The sequence below is a fragment of the Cokeromyces recurvatus genome (genome assembly GCF_025118155.1).
Source record: "Cokeromyces recurvatus strain NRRL 2243 chromosome Unknown BX663scaffold_11, whole genome shotgun sequence".
In the NCBI taxonomy this organism is placed as follows: Eukaryota; Fungi; Mucoromycota; class Mucoromycetes; order Mucorales; family Mucoraceae; genus Cokeromyces; species Cokeromyces recurvatus.
Window position 1 is genome coordinate 756,394 of NW_026251397.1, and position 25,373 is coordinate 781,766.

General features: G+C 33.1%; 7 protein-coding genes across 7 annotated transcripts; 2 read left to right on the forward strand and 5 right to left on the reverse strand.

Annotated features, from left to right (window-relative positions):
• Positions 1-60: 60 nt before the first annotated feature.
• Positions 61-1,409, forward strand: BX663DRAFT_508474 (uncharacterized protein). The gene is made up of 5 exons (XM_051527490.1): positions 61-206; positions 286-609; positions 674-772; positions 836-988; positions 1,062-1,409. Exons 1-5 carry the CDS (start codon positions 204-206, stop codon positions 1,149-1,151), a joined length of 669 nt encoding a protein of 222 aa, XP_051383387.1. The 5' UTR covers positions 61-203; the 3' UTR covers positions 1,152-1,409.
• Positions 1,343-6,909, reverse strand: BX663DRAFT_472315 (1,3-beta-glucan synthase component-domain-containing protein; the record flags this gene model as incomplete). Its single annotated transcript, XM_051524170.1, has 4 exons — positions 1,343-1,815; positions 1,947-3,545; positions 3,643-4,905; positions 4,987-6,909. 4 exons carry the CDS (start codon positions 6,907-6,909, stop codon positions 1,462-1,464), a joined length of 5,139 nt encoding a protein of 1,712 aa, XP_051383388.1. The 3' UTR covers positions 1,343-1,461.
• A 1,578-nt stretch (positions 6,910-8,487) lies between these two features.
• Positions 8,488-10,104, reverse strand: BX663DRAFT_433829 (uncharacterized protein; the record flags this gene model as incomplete). The annotated part of the gene is made up of 1 exon (XM_051523022.1): positions 8,488-10,104. The coding sequence occupies one exon, from the start codon at positions 10,102-10,104 to the stop codon at positions 8,488-8,490; it is 1,617 nt and encodes a 538-aa protein (XP_051383389.1).
• Positions 10,105-10,938: 834 nt separating this feature from the next.
• Positions 10,939-12,993, reverse strand: BX663DRAFT_434036 (uncharacterized protein; the record flags this gene model as incomplete). Its single annotated transcript, XM_051523038.1, has 4 exons — positions 10,939-11,590; positions 11,655-11,896; positions 11,982-12,672; positions 12,767-12,993. Coding segments are annotated over 4 exons (1,812 nt in total), but the record flags the coding sequence as incomplete, so codon positions are not given.
• A 617-nt stretch (positions 12,994-13,610) lies between these two features.
• BX663DRAFT_433900 (uncharacterized protein) lies at positions 13,611-19,007 on the reverse strand (the record flags this gene model as incomplete). Its single annotated transcript, XM_051523028.1, has 5 exons — positions 13,611-14,111; positions 14,203-15,720; positions 15,787-17,601; positions 17,686-18,430; positions 18,799-19,007. 5 exons carry the CDS (start codon positions 19,005-19,007, stop codon positions 13,611-13,613), a joined length of 4,788 nt encoding a protein of 1,595 aa, XP_051383391.1.
• Positions 19,008-21,389: 2,382 nt separating this feature from the next.
• On the forward strand, positions 21,390-22,387 carry BX663DRAFT_508487 (eukaryotic translation initiation factor 5A). Its single transcript, XM_051527491.1, has 3 exons — positions 21,390-21,589; positions 21,660-21,866; positions 21,939-22,387. Exons 2-3 carry the CDS (start codon positions 21,661-21,663, stop codon positions 22,201-22,203), a joined length of 471 nt encoding a protein of 156 aa, XP_051383392.1. The 5' UTR covers positions 21,390-21,589; position 21,660; the 3' UTR covers positions 22,204-22,387.
• BX663DRAFT_508491 (uncharacterized protein) lies at positions 22,361-25,194 on the reverse strand. Its single transcript, XM_051527492.1, has 9 exons — positions 25,042-25,194; positions 24,873-24,967; positions 24,421-24,793; positions 24,008-24,344; positions 23,867-23,946; positions 23,697-23,795; positions 23,131-23,578; positions 22,970-23,075; positions 22,361-22,899 (listed from the first exon to the last, which is right to left on the reverse strand). Exons 1-9 carry the CDS (start codon positions 25,090-25,092, stop codon positions 22,506-22,508), a joined length of 1,983 nt encoding a protein of 660 aa, XP_051383393.1. The 5' UTR covers positions 25,093-25,194; the 3' UTR covers positions 22,361-22,505.
• Positions 25,195-25,373: the final 179 nt, after the last annotated feature.

Consider the following 25,373-nt stretch of genomic DNA (forward strand, 5'->3'; position numbering starts at 1 on the left):
CGTAAATGGAAAAATACGAATCCGCAAATTTTAACGTTTTACGTGAATTTCTTTTTTTTTTTTTTTTTTTTATTAAAAGCTTACTTTATTATTATTGTTTATATTTATATTTTTTTATAATTAAGTAAACATAGTTTTAACTTAATAGAAATACTTCTTTTTCCCCTCCGATTTTGAAGAAGAAAAATAAAATATAAACAAAAATGGTAAAAAAAATATACATACACAAATTAGAAAAAAACAAAAACAAAACAAAACATCATTAACATGGATTATTTTTATTAGTCGTCCAAAGGGTCAAAAATGGCAAATATAGTCAACTATAGACTACGAATTACTTTATCTGATTCGCGTGTCTTAACTGGTCAAATGTTGGCTTTTGATAAACATATGAATCTCGTCTTAGCTGATTGTGAAGAATTTCGTAGAATCAACAAAAACGCAAAAGACAAGTCAGCAGCTAATCTCGAACAAAAAAGAACTTTAGGTCTTGTTATTTTAAGAGGTGAAACTATTGTCAGCATGAGCATCGATGGTCCTCCACCACCATCTACTGATGACATTAGATCGAGAGCTCCTGGATTAGCTGGTGGTGTTGGTATAGGAAGAGTAATGTTCTTAAGAAAAAAAAAAGCAATAGCCTATGTTAATTTTTCTTCTTTTTATTTTATAGCCTATGGGACGTGGTTTACCTGCTGTTCCTCCACCAATGGGTGCCCCTATGGCTGGTCTTTCTGGTCCTGTACGTGGTGTTGGTGGTCCTGCACCTGGCGTAAGTAATAATTGAGGAAAATAATAAGATAAAAATAAAAACTTAATCATATATTATCATTAGGCAATGCAACCTAGACCTGGATATCAAGGTGCTCCAGTCACATATGGTCGTCCTCCTATGCCTCCACAAGGTTTCCGTCCCCCACCAGGTATGCCACCTATGGGCTTTAGACCTCCTCATGGTATGCCTCCTCCAGGCTTCCGTCCTGGCATGGTAAGTCATTATAAAATAATATAGAGTGCAAAAAAGAAAATGTATAAAATTAACTTTATCTTACCTTTATTAGCCTCCTCAAGGCTTCCCTCCAGCTGGTCGAGGTGCACCACCACCAGGAATGTATCAACGCCCTCCTCCTCCTCCTCCTCCTCAACAATAATTTGATTATTTTAAATAAAATGGTTCGACTGATGATTTTTAAACTGGAAAAAAGAAAAAGGCTTCTTTTGCACACTAATAAAATCAATCACACCTTCTCTCTTTCTTTCTTTTTTTTTTCCCCTTTCCCCCTCCCCTAATAACTCATAAATCCTAAAAGACGACAGTAAAATACTTATATAAAAACAATCTGTAAATTGATGCATCCATATACGAATGATTTGATAAATAAAATTATGCCGATCTTACGGAAAAAAGACATGATTTATTATGCATATATAAAAATTACATTGATAAATAATTTTTTTTTTTCAAATAGTTAAAGAAGTGAACTTAAAATTGGACCGACGACCAAAAATAGTAGGAGCAACTAGTAAGGCAGCAAAAGTAAAGAATAAAATAACTAACAGAATACCGTAAGATATGGCGATCCTTCTTCTTTTCCTCCTTTGATTTACAGAATAAATAGGCTTTTGAATTTGTTCACTTGGCTTTAACCAGAATAGCATGAGTGAGTGCCATTTATCAATACCAGGAAGGAGGCAAATGATAAATAAAACAAACAAAATAAAATGGCCCATAATAAAATCCATAGCAAATAGACTCATTTCTATCGTTTTGCAAATGAATTCACGTAATGGTTGAGTCAATACATACCAACCAAACTATATCCCCGCAAAAAAAAAAAAAAGAAAAGAAAAAAGTGGGAAACGTGAGTAAATCAATATTTAATCACACAGTGAAAAAAAAAAAAAAAAAAAAAAATACACATATTTATATAGTTTAATAAACTTACCCCTCTACCGTACCATCGGCCTGTCCACCATCCTTGATTACTTTGATCTTCAGAAAATTCACGTGTCAATAAAGAAACAGTTATCAACTTGAATATAAATCGTTGTATAGAGACAATTGCAGTCATACCCAACACAACATGAACAAACTTCCAGTCCTCTAAGAAATATAAAATTTCGAAAAAGAGAATCAAATTGATGACAGCCCATCCATGTGCAATAGCAGCAATTGTAGCACCAAACTTAATACCGCAGCAAAGGTTAGCAGCACATCCGGCTACTAGAGAAAAGACAAACAAGACAAGCAATGCACCCGCATTAAATAAGATAGGTCCAAATGCAATTACAGCTACTGTAAGGGGAGTACTGTACCTCCTGTAAAAATTTTCACTCTCTTGTTGATCAAAACTCTTAATAAATGAATAAGCTATCATACTCAGGACGGCCAATACGAAAGGAAGCAAAATTTCTGAAAAAAGTAATGTTCCAATAGAAGCACGCCTTTGTTGGGCTTCAACCATCTTTGTTGTTGTTGTTGTTGTTGTTATTCCATTAGCTAATCGCTTCTTCTTGACACCTGTTGTTCGCATACGTATGAAACGACAAAAGGTAATCCATGAGTTAGAGTGGCTAGAGCCGTTACCACGAGAAAGCCAACGAAGATATTCACGATAATCAATTAAAAAGTCCGTTAAACAGAATTGATGAGGATTAAATAAGAAAGGTGAAAAGATAAGGGCTAGAATGGTGAACCAAAAATAGGCCAAATGAGGTATCCATAATACAAACGAGCCAAAACATAACATGAGAGCTAAGCGAGCACCCGCATACATACTTGTATCAGCAAATCGTGAATAGAGTAATGAAAAGGGTAAACGTGCTGTAGCAAATCCACGGCCTGTACCAATATAACGTGCACCTCCAAACGTCATATTGCTCAAGATAGAGTTAGTATACGTTTGAGTAATAAAGATTTCAAATAAGGGCGCGAATGATAGCATATGTTTACAGAGTCGATTGCATGCTCGAAAGAATCCTCGTTCTGTTAATTCTTGTAAAAAGAGAGGGAAAAAGGCAATGAAAACGATGGCAAATATAGAGGTAACAACACGCCGGAGCCATTGAAATATGGGTTCAAGATCGTAACATCCCTCTGGAGTGAGTGGAAGATCTGAAGTTGGATTAGTACATATTGTTAATGGTACACGAATGGCAGCCACAAAAAGAAGGACAAACATAAACATATGTACTGAAAGTATAATAAAGATGTTATTGATATGAAAACCAGGATGTGCGTAGAAGAAGGTCAAGAATCTGTCTAAAGGAAGTTGTGTGCCCAAGTAATAATATTCTCTAGATAACATCTGCTCTCCCATACCAGACCCAATTTTGGTAACAAAGTTAAGAACAGATCCAAATCCAAGATCACGACCTTTCCCACATTGATAGTATTCAACATGTTTAATACGGCCTCCTCTTGTAAAGGCGTTCATACCTGCATAGATGTCTTCATTCAAATGAAGCCCCTTTTGTGCCTTGCTCACACCGCCTCGTGTAGTCATAAAAATAGCATTAAGAAAATCAGGATGGCCATAATGAAGCTATAATAAAAGAATAAGAGGAGGGGAAGGTTAAAAAGTTACTTATTTACATCCTTTTTTTTTTTTTTTAAAAAAAAAATAACATTAATAATATTACCCTTCCTCCAATGATAGCCATAATTCGCTGAGTAAGTGTACCAAACGTTTGCTCTTTACCTGCAGCAACATCACCGAGGACACCTACATTTTCAGAAAAAACATATTCACGAGCACCTACAATGGCCACCGGGCTTTTATTATGATCATTAATAGAATAAGGTGATTCGTTACTTGTTTGCATCTCTTCAAATTCACCTAAAACATTGCGAATTTTTATACATTCCTCCAAATAATTGTCTTGATTAGCATCAATCAGTTGTAAATATTCACCACGATAATAGATAAGTGCAGTATTTTGGTTATCTGATTTACCATCACCTAAAATAGGGTTACCTGGAAGTCGGATTCTATATTTTGGAGACCTACTACCATCCAACCTATAAGGACACTGGCCGTCAATCAATACAGAATGGAAAACAGTTTCTTCTCCAACTATTTCCTGCTCCAAGTAAGCAATTTGAACATTTGGATAAGACTTCAGTATATATTCAACACTTTCTTTTTCTTCAAAGCTGAGATGAGCATACCGTTGCATGGCAATTACAAAACGAAATTTCCGATTTGCCATTTCCTCAAGTTCAGCTTCAGTTATGTGGTTTGGAAGAGAAGAGATATTTGTTTGCTGACTGGAATTTAATTCTGGAGTTTCAACACGGTAGAGTAACTTGATCGCCTTTTGGTAATTCATAAAACCTGTAATTGTACGAAATAAGGTTTGAGTACGAAGAGAGGCCCATATACGTGTACGCATTGTATATTCAGGTGAAGCCGACTTGAAGCCCACACAATAAAAGGGGAGATCGTTAATCTTATGCTGTCTTTCTATCTTTTCATCTGCAATCAAGGTAGACCTCTGCGATGTATCAGAATCAGATTCATTATCCAAAGCCCCTCCATCATGTAGCTTTTCGTCTGCTAAAATCTTGGTGTCCTTTACAAAATTTTCCCATTCAAAGGGGTGAAGCTGTTTTAAATATTCGAGTAAAGTGAGTCGAGCGCTTTTATCCTCTTCCCTAATGATTTCCCTTAATGATAAAATTAATTTTTCGCCGTAATGGGGTATCATGACTGTAAACGTAGGCATATTGGGAACTGGGAGTACCTCTGGCATGGGAGTAGTTAAGCTTTGTGCAAAAAATTGAATGCGTCGACTTGCTTCACTCTTTTGAGGATAGTACTCTGTCTTGAAGGCAATATCATCTTGAGAAACAAAAAAGGAAGGGGACTTTAAAGTTGGCTTTGAAGTTCCTACACCAGATGTCTAACCATTCATTAATAGTAAGGATTTGAATTAGTAACAAATAATGATGATGATGATGATGATTATTCCTTGTTATTTTACCTGTCTATATAAAAGTTTAGATACTTGTTCAGGGGATAATAAATGCTCACGAAACATCGAAATAACCAAGGCATTCCAAATCTGAGAACAAAGCATCTTTGGTTGAACTTCAAGATCCAGTTCTGAAGTTGCCAAAATTTTTGCATAGATTCTTTTCGGTAGTCTTGAAAAGATGTTCCTCCAAGGGCTCCAGATAGAGATGCCAAGATAGAACGATCTTGCGGCAGAAAATATGGTGTTCCAAACAACATACCATAGATAGGTATCCAGGAAGAAAAGAATTAGCTCCATAAGTAGCATAAGTACTAGAGAAATGAATGGCATATAGCTACAAAGAAAGGAGCCCATGATTGCATCATTACAATGAAATAATTTCATATTTGCTATCGCCTTCAGTGGATCTTTAAATGATAAGGCAATAAAAAAATAAGATTCTACAAGTTTACAGCCAAAGATACAAACCCAAAGGCCAATAGAGATGAGTCGATCTGTTTTCTTCAAGTGGGGGAAACTTGCAGTGAAGGCATGATTTAATGGAGCTTCTTTAAATCCCGAAGAACTTGATGTTTCTTTAGATCTAATGAATAGATGTGATTGTGGCGTTATAGCAAAATAAATACTACTGACTAAACTTATAATTAGTTGCGTGATTGATATTGCCATTGCAAGATGTCCTGTTCTGTTTAACATGATACAATAGACTGATGGGCCCACATTTAGGGCTAAAATTAGAATTAGTAATAGGATACGACGTGTTAAAATCCCTGCTCTTTGAAAATTCATAGGTACATAAATATATTCAACAAAACAACCAAGCATAACTAACAATGTAGATAAAGCACCTCCCAAAGCAGTATAAGATATTTTGACAGGTACCTCCTTTGCAGCAATAGATTCATCACTGTCCAAATAAAGAATATCAGAATTCGCTGCAATGTAATACCAAAAGGACACAATATGAATGATCCAAATTCGGGAAAAATTAACAGCTAAATGCATCCAAGATCGTTTTTCTTTAAACGTTTTCTGAAAGGCCCTTTTCCAATTAATATTCCGTAATGCATCAAATCTTAGATGAGGAGCCAATGTAAATAACTTGACTTTATCTTGTAGGACAAGTTGATGTATCGTTTTGGAGGACCAGAAGAACTGATTTATATCATCATAACCAATTATATCTGAATGATCTCGTTCACGACAGGTAATATCTCCATGCTTATCTTTATAATATACTTGATTCTTAGCAAAATTATATAAGGGCTTGATTATTTTATCTAAAAATTCTCCTTCAGAAGCTATCATCCTCCTCTGTTGAATATTGGCTAATTTAGTATCAGCTGCATCATCAGCAAGTTTAAAAATAAAGCAAAGTACTTCAGGGCAAAATCGAATTATAGAGGCCTCGCCCCATACCATTAACCATAAAGCTAATTGCCTTATGCGCTTAACATCCGACATTTGCTCCATCTTGGTACGCCATATTTCCTCTGATTCCTTCAAAGTGGGTTGTCGTGTATTATCCTTGCTACTACTATTTCCTCCTAAGGAGATAGCTGGATCATTCAAGTCTAGTTGTACTGTAAAATACCATTTTCGATAATTAGCATTAGGCCCACCTATATAATCAGCATGTAAAGTCAACAGTGCCATTGTAGGGGACATACGCGACGCACGAGAATCAAGCATAATCATAAAGTGGTCCAGCATGTTCAGCATACTATCGTATTGAAATCCAAATGCATTTTTTAGACCGACAAATATCGCTTGAATTTGGTGATAAGAAGGTAAAGTATGGAGATGAGCTGAGCTCGTCCATGCTGGATAAGGTATTTGATGGGCATTATTAAGTGTCTCTGATGACAATTCTTCGTTTGAGGTAAATGGAGTTGGTGATTGGAGTCTATGGCTATTAAGAGAGGTCATAGATGTGGTCGCTGTTACGCCTCGTGGTGTCTTATTACGCTTAGATTCTAGAAGGGCAATCAAAGAATCTGTAGAAGGGGCATAGCGAAGAAATCGACCTGAATTATGAATATCTCCACGCAGGTTTCCTAATAAACTAATACCAGCTATTGGTTGCTGATTTCGATTATATAAATAAGGGACTAATTCTGATCGAATTGAAGATACTGTGTCTAGCCAATCCGCATCAGAACCATCGTATTGACTAAAAGTACAAGATATATCTCGATCTAGTTGACGATTTGGTGGCAAAGGAAATTGATGATATTGGTGTTGAATTGTATCTGCAGGGGAGGGGGTTGTTGAAGGAGGTAGGAGAGAGAGAGGGAGAAAAAGAAAAAAGGGAAAGTTTAAGTTATTTTTTTTACATATAATATGTATTATTCTATACCTGTTAATGTTTGCTGACATGAAGATGCTAAATTTTGACTTTATTTTAAAATAAAATAAAAAGGATCATAAGTTCATAATTTTATCTTAACTTTATGGAAGAATATATACATACAGATTGGATTGATTTGAAGAAGATGGTAAATCAACAAAATCTAGAGGTTGGTAGTCACTTGAAGTAGATGATTTATAAGGTTGTTCAGCTTCTATGGTAGGAGTTATACTTTTTTCCTCCAAATATTGTGATTGTTTAGCAATATTACTGTCAACACTATGCTGATGATTTGGTTGGTCATTTTTATTTTCAGCACAATTCTCGTCTATCATTAATATCAATCAAAAATAACAGTACGAATAAAAAAAAGAATTGAGAAAAGAGAGAGAGGAGGAGAAGAAAAGTACTTTTATTTATTTATTTATTAAATTCGTTGAAATGAATATGAGTATATATCTAATGTCCCTACTGTATTTTAACGATTTATTCTTTTAATCTATCCATTGTTGTAGATAAAGAAAAAAATTAAAAACATCTCTGAATAACCATATACTTGCTTTAAAGATTATTTGTCCAAGTACATTCCGTATCCTTAATTATTCACCATCCCTTATTTTATGCTCTGTACATATACTCTCCCCTTATTTTAATATATACATCTTTACGTTTATTACTGTCATCATTACTTTTTATTTCACATACTTTGCTTATTAGCTATAACTCTCCACATATAATAGTAGAGTGTTTTTCCTAAACCGACTATTTGCTCACGCTCAGCTCCTTCAAATTCAATTGTATTTGCTCTTTTTTCTCTACTGACCATCCAACCTTGAATATGCCCAGAGGGATCGGTACGTAAATGAATCATAAAATCCATGTATCGTGCATTATAAAGCAATAAGTGACGATAACTTCCTTCATAAAAATCTTTTGAATTTGTTTTTGTCATACTCTTTACTACATCTAAAGCTGCATCCCAGTTAAGTTTCATATTAAAGATTAAAGCTAAACTCTTGTCAGCTTTTGTAATATCAATATGATCAAATTCACTCATTAATTGAATTAGCTGCAAATGCTCAGGAGATGAACTTGCATTCTTCTTCATAATAAGATCTGCAGAATAGAGTTTACTCCAGTCATGAGCCCGCTTGCTTCTAATAATAACCTGCATGTAACAAATTAGGATTTAATAATATGTATTGTAAAATCTCATATACCTCTGAAACAATATTATCTATTCTAATCCTTGCATTACGAACTATATCTGCTAAAGTGTAACCTTCTTCAGGTAATGCGAAATTAGATAAAACATTATCTGATGGCGAACAATTATCACACTTAACCCAGCTAGTTTGTGTCATAGACTCTGGAGTAATTGAACCTTGATAAACAGCCAAAACAAAATATTCAAGATTAATCTGATTAATATTACTGATTGACGTATCTTCATATTGTGGTTTAGATATCATATTAGATGTTTCATCATTTGCTGGACAAATAACTAAAGTATATTTCCAGTTTGAATGAGTAAGATGGATGGAAGTTTCTGAATTAAAAGACAAATCAAAACTAGATACTGTTACAGCTGAACAGCTATTGTTAGTTGTCACATTTAACAGACCATAACGAGGTGCATATTTAAAAAGTGTTACAAGGAATGTTGAAGTTTCGATATCAGTTATATCAAATTGATAAAAACCATGAATAATACGATCTTTAGAATAGGGCGATGGTTGCTGATTCATCAAAGCAAATCGACGAACAAAAGATAGAATATCTAAATCAGCTGGTACTTTTTCAGGATTGTCAAGCATTTTCTGTATATAATGAAGCTGGAAATCATATACAAATGAATTGATATGAATCATTTGTTTAAAATGACCTGAATTTTCTTCAAACTTTTTAAAGTTTGTTCTTTTCTTCATTCGTGTTTCGTGACGGAAACGATTATAATCCAAACGTCCATACTGACGGTGTAATGTATAAAGGGTAACAGATACAAATACACCAGTTAATCGAACTTCACATATAATAGATCCACCTTCAAATACTCTTAGTAAAAACGTGGGTGCGCATTCTGCTGTTATATGTTTGCCTAAACTGAACTTTGATGTTCTAAATATAAAATCGTCATTATATCCAATATCATCTGACTTTGCAAAATCAATATATTGCATATCGGCGCTTTCCAAGTACGCCGCGTATTCTGACATTAATGAGTTTGCCATGTTATTAAACCATTCTATCACAATAGCCCTTCCATTGGAACCTTCTGCTAAATTAGGCCATTCTTTTTCGGGATCACAAAAGATGAGTGGAGTACGACAAAAATGAAGCACACGTGAAGTTCTCATGATTGTAGATACTTCAGGACGCGTCAACTTTTCGGTCAAGTCCATCTCTGCTTTAGGATTACCATACCTCTTTCTCCATTTAATGTATACCTTTAATGCTTTACGATGAGCAGATTGTACTTTAGCTCTACGTAGAAATGCTTCCAAAAAGGGTTGCCCATGACGACGCAAAATATCAAAATCTTTGCTACGGATAGTATCTGCAACTGAATCCGTGATAGAATCCATTAATGCATGATCTAGTTCAGTTGTACGAATAACTGATTTTTGAAGAATGCGGTCTACATGGTTCTCTTTTTCTATTTGACGCACCAAAGGAGAGGAAGATGCATCATTAGATTTAATGATGCTATTCTCTAACTGCTCACGAGATGGAGCAGTTGTAGGGAAGGCAACCATATCCTTTAGATCAAGCATACTCACAGACATTGGATCGTTAACTGCTCCATTTCGTCTCATATTACTTGGTGCTCTCAAAGAAGAAGGAGTTAAATCTGGCTTGCCTATTGTATCGAATTGTCGACCCGGCTTCTTTGCTGGTTTTGGTGAAGGATGATGAATTTGAGGAGTAGAACTGTAATAACTGCTATTTACAGAACCAAGGTTTGTAGATAAATGCTTAGTTGGACTATAATTATTAGAATTTCTAAAATCTTCCATAACAGTTTTCATAGATCGAGTATGATGAAATAAACCCATTTTCTGATGTAAAATATTATTCATAAGCTCGTTACGGGCTTCTTGTCTATTTGCAACACGGAATATACCTTTAAACAACTCTTGTGATATAGAATCCGACCAGTTGTAAGTGTAGACTGTTAGTCGATGTACATCAAGAGTCATTATCATAAAGCAATGTTTCTTTGAATCTAACCGGGGCCCGCTTTTACTCAATGTTCCAGAATTAGATAATGTGCTCGAGGTTCGTGAATGCTCTTGAGTATCAGTTTTAAATCTTCTTTGACTACTACCACCATCCGTATTAGCTGATTCCCCTGAACTTCTTCGAGATCTAGCCCTTTGACTATCATTGTCACTAGCCGTACTTGGTCTTCTTCCCACAAGGAAGGCATCAGATACACTACCAAGCTTTTCAACAAACTCATCTAGTCCACTAATGGCTACAAGACGAATATTGCTTTGTAACTTTTGACGTTGACGGTATTGAAATCCTCGATAAAGTTCCCATTTACTATTATAATTGGGCATACCATCGTCACCATCCCAAACATTATTTCCAAGGGATGTCCACGCAACGGTAGGACGTAAAGAAGAATCGATTTTTCGAAGTTCAAAGTCTAAATAACGTATAAGATCGTCCATGCACCAAGGAGTTGTCTGTATTGATTTTTCCATAGCATATACAGTTGGACTCTTAAACTCAGATGCTTTACGAAGAATGAATAAAACTGATTCAATAAACTTTTTCCTTAATATTGTACCAAGTCGACCTTCAGACTTATCAGTTACTGCCTTTTGTAAGGCTCCATCTAATGATAAAGCTGCACCAAGGTCAATGGTAACAGTCTTTTCTATAAAGTAATCACAGAGACTTTGGCGATAGCATTCGTATATATGTTGAATTAATGCCTCGCTGTCAGCCGTACCAGTTACCCATATATCAACCCATATATGAAAAAATGTCGTTCCTTCTTTTGCCTCTCTAAAATCTTCTTCAAGACAATCATGGATCATCTCTGGATCAAAGTTTGCTCCATAATTACCTTCCTCTTGGACAACTGTAATAGGATATCCATACTCATTTAAAAGAGTTAAACAAATACCTGCCATACCTTGGCCCGCCATTAATTCTAATGGTGTCGAAGATCCAGGAGCACGCTTTGTGCAGTTATAATAGAAGCAAAATGAGCCTGGAGGGATCTCTCTTGTTGTCTTGCTTTGACTAAACAAAGTATAAAAAGTAAATATTGAGACATAAGTTCATATAATGGACTAAATAGGCTTACGGGTTTAATTGACGTTTTGATGCATCCTGAATCCCATTCGGGTCTTGGCTGAAAAACATGTTATTATAGTAATTAGATACTGATTGTCTTACATAAGGCCCTGTTAGAGGTCGAATATTATCTGCTAATATAGATTGCTTGAAATATTGCAAGAGGACGTAAGGACTATTCACTAAGTCTGGAATTCTTAGCATTTCTCTACGAGTAGATGGTTTTGAAGTAGGTAAAATAAAATCAACATCCTATTAAAAAACGAAAAAAAAAAGAGTTAGATAAATATGAGGTACATAAAAAAAAAAAGAAAGAAAGAAAGAAAGAAAATCACACCTCTAAAGTAGGTTTTGTAACAGAATTCCTTGAAAAGAATTGTTGTATTTCATTTAATGTAATTTGTGAAATTAGCCTTTTTTCTATTAGATTTACAAACTCCTTTTCTACCCAAGATGGAAGATCTATGCCATAAACTTCCAAAACAAGTTCCCTTTTTTCATTTGATGATGACCTAGTTACACTTGATGTGTGCGGCATGGGTGAAGTAGACGAAATTCTTGACAATTCGCGCTTGGGAGTAGTTTCTGGCATATTAACAGCAATAAGAGTTTGCGTATCATCTTCAGTATTTTTCCCAGATAGTGTATGTACAGGAGATACACATGTTGTATTGGGAGACACTTCTACTTCATTATCAAAACTCTCTTCTGATATTTTACAATATACAATCGAGTCATCTCGCTCAATAACAAACATATTGGGTCGATTAACTACTGTGAATAATCTCAAGACATCAGAACTGAGAAATTTAAGTGCAATATTTGGCTGCAAACGCCAATGTAGAGGAAACCGCTTTGTAAATACAAGTGGGCAAGAAAATTGTCCAGGAAAGAACTTGTTAGTTTCAGTCATATCTGTATTATTAAAGACATCCTGAATATCTTCATTTTCATTATCTTCGTCTGATATATCTTCATCTGAGAAAGCAGTATCCATGTTAATGCTATTAGGTGCTTCGAGGTATTTACTAATATTGAATCAAATATAAATTTTGACATACTTTTCCTTTTATATATACTTATATATATATATATTTATATATGTATACATATATAACTTACCTACAAATACGAGTTTCCTGCAAATAATTTAACAATACTAATTGGTTGGTTCGCTCTTGAATTATTTTTAATTTTTCCTTGATAAGTTCTAATATATTGAATTCAGGTTCCAGCAATTGTAATTTGGAATAAAAATAAACTTGAACATATTTTTCATAAGGGATCAATATTAACCAATACAACGGTCTTTTATCCAAAGGAACACTTGCTTCTTCTTCTTCTATCATACCATCTTCTATATCTGTTTGTCCTATTTTCACTGTCTTTGTAATACAAATGCCTAAACCGTCACAAAATTCATCTTCTGCAGAACGATCAAAGTGATCTATTTCTGTAGCTGAAGGGGAAGGCTCGGGCATGATAGGTGAATTGCTATTAGAATAAGATGTCTCCTCACCCATATTAAAAATAGCATCTTGGCATACATAAAAATAATCATCAATACGCTTAAGACGATATTTTCCTCTCCTTTGACGACAACTATCCTTTTCTAATTCGTTCATAAAAATGAGTCTACTTTCAGTATAATTTTTGACGAATTGGAAAGGTATTCTTAATGATGTTCGATAGGTTATGAAAGGGCATGGAGTAATAAGCTGCTGTTCTACATACTTTAATATTGATAATGTAATGATGGGGGCCTTTAATAAGCCATGAATCGTTTCTTCTTTTAATAGCCAGTCTACACGAGACTCTGTTTCTGCTAGTGCAACCTTTTGATCTTGACTAAGTGATGAAAAGCATTCAGGTTGGGATTTCATAGACTGTATTAAAAAACTAATGAAAAAAGAAAAATTAACATATATATATATATATTCGCTCGTATTAAACAATAAAGGTATACTTACTCCAAATTATATGGGAATAAATTATCTAAATAACTATAATCATCCAAATCAGAACGTGGCATATTCAGACAGACAATCTGAAGATAGACTCTTGTATCCTCTTGTCTCAAAGGAAACATGTCTTGGAACATAAGACCTTCTCTTTTTAAATTAAATTTTTCTCCGTCAATAGTTTGACCCGAGTAGGAAGTAGGTAATGAATGAATAGGAACAATAATTTCAGAAGTAGAACTGTGATTGTCGGAACTTATAGGCATTCTGTATACAGCATTTAATCGAATCAATAAGGGTGCTTGTGAATGTGCAACTAGATCAACAATGAAAGAAACCCTATCATCTTCAGACATGTTTACTTGAAGAGGATTCGTCTTTTCATGTCTAATAAATGGTGGTTTATAATAAAATAAATTGGAAACTGTTTTGCTCTTTGTTTGAACAAACTCAAAGTATTGATAAAAGATACAATTGAATTTTTCCTGAATTTCAGCTTCTTGCGTCTCACTATATACATACATACATACATACATACAAATATATATATTTATATACATATTTATACATAACTTAATAAATACATCACTATTTCACATACCTTTCTATGGATTCATTCTTTTGCATGACCATTATATTTACAAATTCAGTGATATCAATTTCCATTAATGACTCATTACAAACTTCTAACGCTTTATTCAAATCCTTATCTTCTACCATGAAACCTCTCAACAAGCATGTATAAAAAGACTTTAAGAAGCTTCTTGAATAAAATCGTGTCACATCTTGTGCAACACGAAGCACTCGATCCGTAAGTTGAGCTCCAATTTGACAAGACTGATACTGTCCCTCAAATAATTCAGGTCTTAACATTACACCTAAACCGTCTGATTCATGGATAAGATAATCTACAGGTCGGATGGAAATCTTATTTGCATTCTCAATAGCATGCTCAATTCGAATACGATTTGATTCCTCAACAGAATTTCCAAATAATAAACTATTCTTTATAGGTTTCATAGGCTTTTGACGTACGCATTCAAACATGAATATATCAAGAAAATGACATCTCTCAACTTTAGAAATTGAATTCAATTTTTCATCTTGTTGCAATTTTAATAGTCCTGTTGAAACAGATTCTAAGCTTGGGAAAAGAATGATGATAAAGGAACGAGGATCAAAAATTTTGACAAAGCAACGAGTTTTGCGTAAATCAGGTATTAATCCTGTGCTTGAAACTCGACCATCCTGTGTAGCCGTCTTTAATGCATCACAAAGCTCTTGCCAGAAGGCCGTACCCACATCATGATGTGACATTAAAATCTCACCACTTGAAATATAGTCTAATGATCTTTCAACAAAATAATGCAATAATACATAGTTTTGTAAAATCGTGTCCAGTTTAGCAATTATAGTCTTATTCTTATTGAGTAAAGTATCAGGTCGAAAACTAAATAGCTTAGGAGGATGACTATCAGTTGGGGTGAATGAAGAATCAGTAGGAAGCGTTGTGTTTTCATGACGACGTAAATATCGCTGAGCCTTTGAATGTGTTAGATTCCTCTTACTACGTGTAGTTGGACTTGTGATATCTTCAATTGTTGGTGTCACAAGCGTCTTTAATTTTATTTGCTGATTGTGTTGCTGCAATTGAGGTAGCAAAGTCATTCTGTATTGTGGGGGTCGAAAAGAAGCAATTACAAACATATTTGATCTTAGTACAGAGGCTATATCAAGTAATTGGGGAAGAGAAATAAGGGTTGTATCTTCATCTGGAGCTTCTGGTTTTATATACATTGTTTCCTTCTTTTTCGTTTTAAAATCGGATATACTCTTTGATCTTCCAACTGCATGTATTTGATCAAACGTAACTAATTGAGAGATTGTCTTTTTATCATGTTCAAATGTCCATTTTTTAACATATTCATATTGATCAAAATCAAAACTACCATTCGGCTCCATCCATAATTCAGTTGTAATTTTCCCTGTCGTAGAGTCTTTCCATATAAAATATTGCAATGCGCAAAGAGATACTTCTTTGTTTTCATGTCCAGGCAACTCAATTTCTTGATAGAAATGTGTACTATCTGGACGAGGAGAAACTAATTGATAACCCTATTGTATTAAAGCTGTTTATTAGTTGATTGGTCTTTTATATATATATTTATACATATATATTACCTGATCTAAACGAGCTTGACATAAAAATTGGAATGCTAAATCATGTATAGGCATCATTTTATTTTCTCTATGGTATCCATCCTGATAATTATTGGTTTGCCATAACCACGTCATACGTTTCAGATAATCACGAACAATATACTCACTTGTTAACCACATTGCTACAGGTAAATACCAAGTTTTTGACCGACTCTTACCTCCTGAGTTTACTTGCTTAGTTGTTAAAAACGAGGATTCAGCAAAATGTTTAGGATCTCTCATGAGGAGACGAGAAAATGGACGCTTACAGATCATATTACAAGCGTCATTTGTTCTCCTATCCGTTTTCAATAATTGAGTCAAGTGCTCAATTGCCCTCTTACGAGCTTGTGCTTCCACATTAAAAAATAAAAGTCTAAGCGTCATCAGACGGCCATATTCATGTCTTATTCGTAATTCACAAAACGAAGGCGGATATGTCAGTGACAACGAAAAATAATCCTTCATGTGCTCATCAGTGCTTAAAGCTGGACTCGAAATTAGTTTGTGCATCATTCGAACATAGGTTCCATCTTCAGATACAAAATCAGACCATTCTTCAATAACTGCTTCTATATTCTTCATCATGAACATAATATCGTCTTCTATATTTGATAAAAATTCTTGATTATAAGATGACGTGAGCTTGGGCGTCATGTAAGGCGATACATCACCCACGAGAATATCAATACATCCTGGATCATACCAACACCTTGTTCTTGCTCTTGCTTCTGAAGCATTGAAGCGATCCCAAAAGTCTCTGAAGGCATCGATATAAGCTGACTTTTGTTGTGACGAAGTTGTAGTTTCTGATGTAGTAGAATTATTACCGTTTAGTAAGGATTCAGGTCGATTAGTAGAAGACGACAGATAGGAGGTATTGGCATCATTACTTCCAGCTGATAAACTCGTCATCCAATATTTGTTAGGAAAACCCAACACAGACTTCAATATCTCATCCCCTTCAAATATATCGATTAGGTAATTCTTGAGTTTTTCTATTTTCGAATAAATAGATACAGCATAGGATTCACCAAAGAAGATAGACCCCGTTACGACACCCATCATTTGCGCACGTCTTCTGAAAATATCCCAGTTCTGCAGCATATGAGCAAAACTGGCATCAGTTCTAACAAAGATCTCTGCCCTTGGCGCTTTACCACGAGAAAAAATATTACTTGCCATCAGGATATTTTCACTTTTGTATGTATTATGTGCATTTCCAATAATAGTTGGAAGCCAAGTGGCCTTGATTCTATATTCAATCAGAACATTAGGTTGCCAACGCAAGACCATAATAATTTGAATACGTTCTTTGCGAATCGAAGATAGATCAGAGGCTTCGATGTCTTGAAGACTAACATCAATATGCTTTGAGCCTGTACCATCGTCAAATGTGACAGACTGAACTGTAAATCCTTCACGTGCTCTAGCTGCAATCAAATGAGAAAACTCAGAAGGAAGTGTATACTCTCTATATTTTAAGAGACGTAATTCACCTTCAGGAGGACGTGCGTAAGGATCCCAGGGATAATTAAACCTATATTTTGATAATTCATGATTTGATTCAGTTAAATTGCTTCCAGATAAGTCATGTCGATTCAGTTGCCCTTGTGAGTCCTTTTCTGTCTGTAATCTTAGTTCAGAATGAAGAGAACGCATAAGAATAGTTTCTCGAAACAAAAATTTTCTATGGAAGAGATTAGGTGCTTTTATATGTTTTGCCTTGTCAAGATCGACTAATTGAACAACAGCACAAGACCTTTGTGATGTTGAAGTGATTGTAGCCGCCACAGCCTCCCCCTCCTCCTCTTCCTCTTCCTCTTCCTTCTTCTTCTTTTCCTTTTCCTTCCCCTTCTCCTCTTCGTCCTCCTTCTTAACATCATCATCATCATTATTATTATTATTATACAAAAGTATATTTGTATGTAATTTTGCTAAACATGCTTCAGAATACATAAAGGTTCCATTAGTAGCACGAGCTAAAAATTGAAGAATCTCTGTATCTGGAACAAAACCAAAGTTTCTACCTGGTATAAAACTACTTGAATAACCAATTTGAATAATATGACAAGTAATGTCTTCCTCTGCAAATTGTCTTACAAAGGTATTATCATGGACATTTGATTTCATAGCACCGTCTGTGATTAATATAAGCTGTGCACGACCCTCCTGAGGCAATAATTTCAGGGCAAAATGACCAGCATGTAAGATACGAGACAGATTAGCACCTGATTTGCCTATCCCCCACACTTCCTTCTTTGAGGTAGATGAATAAAATGAAGTATCCTGAGATTGCTGATGTGTAGGACTTGTATCAGAAGTTGATTCTTTCATGGTTCCAGTTTTATTTCTGAAAGGTTCTTTATCATTGTCTATTATTAAAGGGGAAAATGAGTTTGTATCTGGTTGCCTCGTAAAGGAAGTAGTATTGAAGACACTGATATTATCTGAAGACGTCACGTCCCCTCCTACATCCAAGTTATAACCCATATTGGCTCTATTTTTATTTATAAACTTTCTAAACTGTGCAGTATCTTCTTGAAAGGTAAGAAATTCAGATCGTAACTTTCGAATAATGCGATTGATATTATTCGCTGTAATCACTACATTTTGTATAAACACTCTCATTGTAGGATGTTCTACCAGCATACGTATCACATTCACATTAGATGCAAATTGAGAACAGTCTGCCATAACTGTAAGACGGAATGAAGGTTGCACCTTTATATAGAAATATATGTATATATAATGATTAGTATAATGGCATAGATAAGAAGAGGGGGGGAGGGAGAAAAAAAAAAGAGTTCATTATATTTACTATAGCTTTTTGAGTTGGTGAGATTTGCATTGAGAAAGGTTGAACTAAACCTTCTAATGAATTCTGGAGTCTAAAAAAAAAATTAATATTAAAAAAAAAAAAAAAATACATATCATTTAATGTTACAGAAAAAAAAAAAAAAAAAAAAAAAAAAAAAACCTTTCTTATTTTACGTTTGAAAAACTTCGTGTAATAATATATCAGCTCGAGTATTTCCAACTGTAGCTAAACTTGAACTAAGATCAATAATATAAACAAGGCGATTATCTTGTGATAGTGTCATGATTGTCGTTTTAGGTGTGATTACGTAAAGATGATCCTTGTGTTTATTAGCAAGTTCAGCGGCCCTAATAGGATCTAAAAGGGAAAATGTTAAAGACATACATTTGTCACACAAAAGTCAAACCTTGATTAATGGAAAAATCACTCGCCCAAATTTTTCTTCGACCTCTTGATAAATATAATATGTTCATAGCCTAAAATAACTCGCCCTATTTAGATATTTATATACGCATTTTTTCTTTTTCTTTTTTTTTTTAAAAAAAAATATATATATATGTATATATATAGATTTATATAAATGTATATATTTTAGTTACGTCTGTATTCTTTTTCGAACAAGGTTGAAATAGCATTTTTAGTAGCCATTGTGTATATTCATTTTTTGTACATAATCGAGAATTTTTTAATAAGATAACAGCTGTTTTAGCTTCAACAATCTAATATATACAAAAAAAAAGCTAATTGTTGGTATGATGTTCGAGAATTCATTTAAGGATGATTCAAAAATATTATGTTTACTTTTTGATTTTCTAAATTAGTAATAGACGAATTAAGATTGTTCGTATTTTTTAGATTCCCATTATTAGATCTTTCCAATTCTGTTGATTCTAAATTTATGTTCTGATTTGTAGACATTCTTGGATTGATAAAATAATTAACAAAAAATAAAAAACAAAAACAAAAAAAAATAAAATGACAAGTTGTGTAGATTGTCCTGCCTTATAAAAATTAAAACTTCCTAATCCTTCAATCTCCGTGCATTAGCATTATTTTGCATGTTGGTGAGACTGCTTTTATGCTTTTTTTTTTTCAATTGTTTTCAATGAACGTGAAACCATCTAAAAAAAAAAATAAAAAATAAAAAAAGGGGCTGTATAGAAAAAGATTTTTGAAATGACAGAAATTGTCGTTAGAGCAAGTTAGGATTGTCTTTGCCACAAAGGATATTGTAGAGTTGCAGTTGAGTATGAGATGTAGCTCAAAGAAGCCTCAGAGAAAGTAATTAACAAGGAAATATCAATAAAATCATGAAATCAAAGAGAGATTCCTTATAAAGGGGGGGGGTTAAGGTATGAAGTTAGGATAGACAGACAGACTGTTTTCTGTTAAATCCTTCTAAAAGGATAAAATATAACTAAAGAATTGAAATAATGTAAACTAATCTCAGGTGTATTTATATTATTTCTAAGGTTAAGAATGTGTGCGCTTTAATCAAGACAATGCTTTTATTGTAAAATATGATCATTGTAACTGTTTTAGTGTTCGTTATTGTTTTATATATATACGCACACATACATACATATCTGCTTGTCTTTATCATTAGCCTCCCTCCCAAGATGGTATATTGCTTGTTTAGGTTGATTAAGCGTACAGTTGTATGTATTTTACTGTAGTTGTGATACAGGCTATTACTCTTTTTGAATTTGATTATTTCTAGATAAATAAGTCATTATGAATTATAAACAATTATTATGTATTTTGCTCCAAATCCAGTCTTCTAACTAATCTAATCTCATATGAATTCCTCTTATTATGTCTAATCTCCTTGTATCGTATGGCCTAACTTTGACTACTTTATTTGTCTCAAAGTCATGTTCGAAGCGTCTTTCTTATTATTATTTTATTTTATTTATTTTTTTAAAAGAAAAAATTACTTGAAACTGAAGTGAGAATACTGTTATCAGAGAATACCCGACTTGGGTGTAGATCCTATCCTTTAGTTATCTATGCTATCCTGTTGAACAAAGTTGTGTTCTCTGTTGGATGACTACCAGAAGGGCAGTGAACATCGACCATGCATGTATCATATAAGCCAAATTGTTTACCAAATCCCATTCAATTTGTTGTCTACCTATGAATAGTTGTTTATATCTTCCACTTCTCAGTTGCTCCTTTCTATTGAACTAGTGAGTCCCACTAAACTGCCTCGTCCCTTACGATTTGGATCTGTCTGGACTATCCCTCTGGTACCCTTCTTTACGAATTAGACTCTATATTCTATATTTCATAATACATTCTCCGATTGAAAATTCTGGTTCCAACTTGCTGCGCTGGTTATTATTTAATAATCGACGTTAGTGGTATCCTTTATCACTTTATTCTAATTTTCCTTTTCATTTTCTCCTAATTCATCTTCTCGCCCTTTTTTTTTTTTTTTTTACCTTGTGTACCTTACAGGAGGGAGTTTTTTTTTTTTTAGTTTCTTGGTTTCTTTTCGCTATTATTTTATTGAGTAGATCTGGATATTCAACATCATTTAGATACTATGTACTTAAAATTTAACTATGTAATGAAAAAAAAAAATTATTTAATTGTAATTAAAGAATAACGGATCCAATCAGATTTAAAGTATGAAGCGTTAACTTAATTATTACAAAGGTGCAAAGTAACTCGTCCAATCAATTTTAGACCCAAATAAAATAATAGAAAAAAAATTTTTTTTTATTTTTATTTTTATTTTCAATGTCACCCCCCGCACTATAAACGATGGAGAAGAATCAAATAAATACACTAAAAAAAAATAAGCTATAAAACTGGGGATAATAAAAAAAACTCTTTTTTGTGGCTTTCTTTTCTTTTCTTTTCTTTTCTTTTTTCTTCCTTCTTTCTTTCTTTCATTTCTTCCTATATATAATAAATATACACTTATATTTATATATTTTTCATCCTATTTAAAAAAAAGTAAGTAGTTTCTATTGTTAAAAGGAGTAAAATTAAATTAATATAAAACCTTCACTCCCCCTTTTTCTAGTATGTCTGACGATCACGAGCATAACTTCGAGACTGCTGATGCCGGTGCCTCTCAAACTTATCCCATGCAATGTTCTGCTTTGAGAAAGAACGGCCACGTTGTCATTAAGAACAGACCCTGTAAGATTGTCGAAATGTCTACCTCCAAGACTGGTAAGCACGGTCACGCTAAGGTTCACTTGGTCGGTACTGATATCTTCACTGGCAGGTAAAATTCGGAAAAAGAAAATGTTTCGTATTCATTTTTGTTGATTTTTCTTGGTTTTTTTTTTCTTAATAGAAAGTATGAAGATCTCTGTCCTTCCACTCACAACATGAATGTTCCTAATGTTAATCGTCAAGATTATGCTCTTCTCAACATTGATGATGGTTATCTTTCTTTGATGTTGCCTGATGGTTCTACTAAGGATGATGTCAAGCTTCCTGAAGGTGAGCTTGGTACAAAGTTGGAAGAGGAATTCGATGAGGGCAAAGAACTCGTTGTCTCTGTTGTTTCTGCTATGGGCGAAGAACATTGTTTGTCCTTTAAGGAAGCCCCTAAATAAGTAGAAAAATAAAACTTGATACACAAACATGATGGCTTAATTTAAGAAGAAGAAGACTATATATATAAATTATATACATAAAAGAGGCTTATTTTCTCTCCTTCTTTTCTTATTTATCATTTATTCCATATAAAAATAAAATAAAATAAAAAAAGGGCTACGGTATGCTATTTATTATATAATATGTTGTGATGTCTTTTTTATTATGAAACAAAATAGATGTGTATACGAATGAAATAGAATAGATATACATCTACGTATAGGTGTGTATGAAGTAGTAGCGTTAATAAATATTACATTAATTATATATGATGCGTATTTGGTGGTATGTTGGAAGAGGATGATTTTAACAAACTAGGTCGTCTAGTCACTTCACCATGATGATTTGAAGTAGTATGAGTAGAGAGAGATGATTGTCTACGTACGATATTATTACCTACGATTGAAAACGGTAAACTAAGAACACTTCCAGATGAAGGAGGTATTTGATTGGCCATCATAGTAGCTTGTTCCTTTGATTGGTTTTCTGCATCCACAAATAAAGTCTCATGTTGAAGTATCAAATCATCTATGACCTTATCAGCGTACCATTCACCTGCATTTTCAGCTTGATTATGATCATGAAATAAGGCTGGTGTAAATATAAAGGATAGATTTTTCATTGTCATTTTATTGACATGAGAGTACTTTTCAACTCTAGGGGTAAAATGTGAGTATTACATATAAAATAGACACGACCTATAAATATCACTTTTTTTTTTTTTACTTTGCTAAATGGGCAATAACGACTGAAAGTGTATCTCTTTGTGGACTGGATAATTCAGCTAATTTAGTTTGAAGTATGTTTCTACGTTGCTGACTATCTTGAATAGCTAACAATACAATTGGAATTGAATCAAATAAAAAAAGCACGATTTATATACTTACTTGAATATTCTATCCTTTCTTTCATTGTTAGACTAAATAAAGGTTGTTTTAATTCACGCAAATAGATCTTCAACACAGATGCCACAGTAAATACATCCTTTGAATCTAAATCGACTGCTTCTTCATCCTTTTCAAATTCATTTTTTAATTGATCGATACTGCTTTGTCTACCCGACACTCGATATATGCCTTCTCTTTCTAAGCCACCTTGTGTCTCTACTGATTGAATACATTTAGTGACTAATAAAGGTACAGTACGATTATGTTCTAACGCATATTCATTTAGATTAGATCCAAATAGAATATCTTTGCAACGTCCATAATAATAATTATCGTAATATATTTGTCTTGGTTTTATAAATCCTAGTTTATCATATTCTATTAGAAATTGTCCTGTATCCTTTTTACCGTCTATATCTTGTGCAGTATTCAAGGTATCTTTAACCAACTATAAATAGACAAAGAAAGAAAAGTGTCTATTTAATACATGATAATCAATTCTCTCTTTTTTTTAAAAAAAAAAAAAAAAAAAAAAAAAGCTGTCTGTTTTCTTTTCTTTACTTTACTTTAATTTCATTCAATAATATGTCCTCTTCTTGTTTATGAATCATTATCATCACACCTTTCACAACGTCTATTTTTCCTAGTAATATTGCTTCGACATGCTAAAAAAAGAGATAAAATAAGAAAAAAAAAAAAGATAAATAAAATAAATAAAAATCAAATTTATTATTACTCTCATTGCATGAATGGCTGTTTCAATTTGTTTTTTACGTAAAAATTCTAATATTCTAATACCGTGTCTATATTCATTATCTATATGTATCCATCCCTTAGACTATGACTTTAACCAATCATACTATTATACTTCTTTTACCTGTTTCATTTATATCTTTCTTTAATTTTGCAAGTCTTGCTGCTAATTTAGAAGGATCTCCTGCTGCTGCTGCATTTGCAAGTTGTGATCTCATTTGAGTAATAAAACCTGACATACTGTTCTTTTTATAAGACGGTGATGATGTTGTTTCATGAGAAGAAATGGAATGATCATCTCGTATACTATCAATGGATAATCGGGTTTCATCTGAAGATATTCTCATCATTTGTGGAGATAAATGATGTTGATCATTCATCATTTCTTCATGTGAAGATATTAAAGTTTGTTGTTGAAGGTTTGCGTATTCGGTACATTTATTAAAATAGGCTCTATGTAACTATGAGATAGATAGAACACGCATACATAATTAAAATGTGATACTGTTACATTTCTTTCTTTTTTTTTTTTTTTACCTTGATAATATCGCGTGTACGAAAATTGATGTAATTTGTATTCTTTTCTGAAAGTACAGCTTTCACTTTCTTTCTCCTTTGTTCATGTGATTCTTTTACTTTTGTTAATAATTCTACTTGGTTCTTTAAACATGAAATGAATCCACGTCGTATTTCAATTGTCTTTTCTATCGATGTTTCATATTGAGATGTTGCCTTTTGAAAAGTCGTAAAATAATTTTCAAAAGTTGTACTATTTTCTGTTATTGGTCCTGAATTAACATTCAAATTGTTATGATTTTGACTCGAATTATTCTCTGACATTGTTGTTCCATAATTATTTAGTTTTACAATTTTGACTAGTGCAATAAGATAAGTCTCTTCTGCAGAAATTCTTGAGTCCATTTTTAGGGAAAGAAAGAAATTAAGCTCAATTTATAAACTGTTTTCGTATTCAATATACAATCGTTTACCTTGCTTTAATTGTATTAATAAACTTTTCCAAATCTGCTATTGTCCATTTTAATATTTTATTTACATGTTCAAGTTGAGCATCAATGCTTGTTATCTAAATAGAATGGGCATCTCTTTATATTATGCTACTTTCAAAAAAAAAAAAAGAACAAAAAGGGGTTTTATTACCTCTTCTTCTTGACTTGGATTTAGACTTTTTGTAAAATTATTATCCATCATGTAAAGTCAAGTAAACAGTTCTTTTTAACTTTGGATAAGTCGGTTAAAATAAATAGACAATAATAATAATAATAATAATAATAATAATAATAATAATAATAAAAAAAAAAAAAAAAAAAAAAAAAAAAAAAAATTAGACAATTTAAAAATAAAATAGGTGTATTTATTTATATATTTTTTAAAACGAGTAGTGTCAACAGTAAGAATTATTATTAAACATTGTCACTTTTTTTAGACACAGTCCAAATACTTTTTAATAATTTACATGCAGTAAGAACTTC

Bases quoted from the DNA above. Each gene is read 5' to 3' on its own strand.
- BX663DRAFT_508474 (XM_051527490.1), top strand. The intron at 610-673 runs GTAATGTTCTTA...TTTATTTTATAG, and splicing joins GTGGTGTTGGTATAGGAAGA to CCTATGGGACGTGGTTTACC. The intron at 773-835 runs GTAAGTAATAAT...TATTATCATTAG, and splicing joins TTGGTGGTCCTGCACCTGGC to GCAATGCAACCTAGACCTGG.
- BX663DRAFT_508487 (XM_051527491.1), top strand. From the start codon at position 21,661: ATGTCTGACGATCACGAGCATAACTTCGAGACTGCTGATGCCGGTGCC. The intron at 21,867-21,938 runs GTAAAATTCGGA...TTTTCTTAATAG, and splicing joins ACTGATATCTTCACTGGCAG to AAAGTATGAAGATCTCTGTC.
- BX663DRAFT_508491 (XM_051527492.1), bottom strand. From the start codon at position 25,092: ATGATGGATAATAATTTTACAAAAAGTCTAAATCCAAGTCAAGAAGAA. The intron at 23,796-23,866 runs GTAATAATAAAT...CTCTTTTTTTAG, and splicing joins CAGCCATTCATGCAATGAGA to CATGTCGAAGCAATATTACT. The intron at 23,076-23,130 runs GTAAGTATATAA...TTGTATTGTTAG, and splicing joins AGAAAGGATAGAATATTCAA to CTATTCAAGATAGTCAGCAA.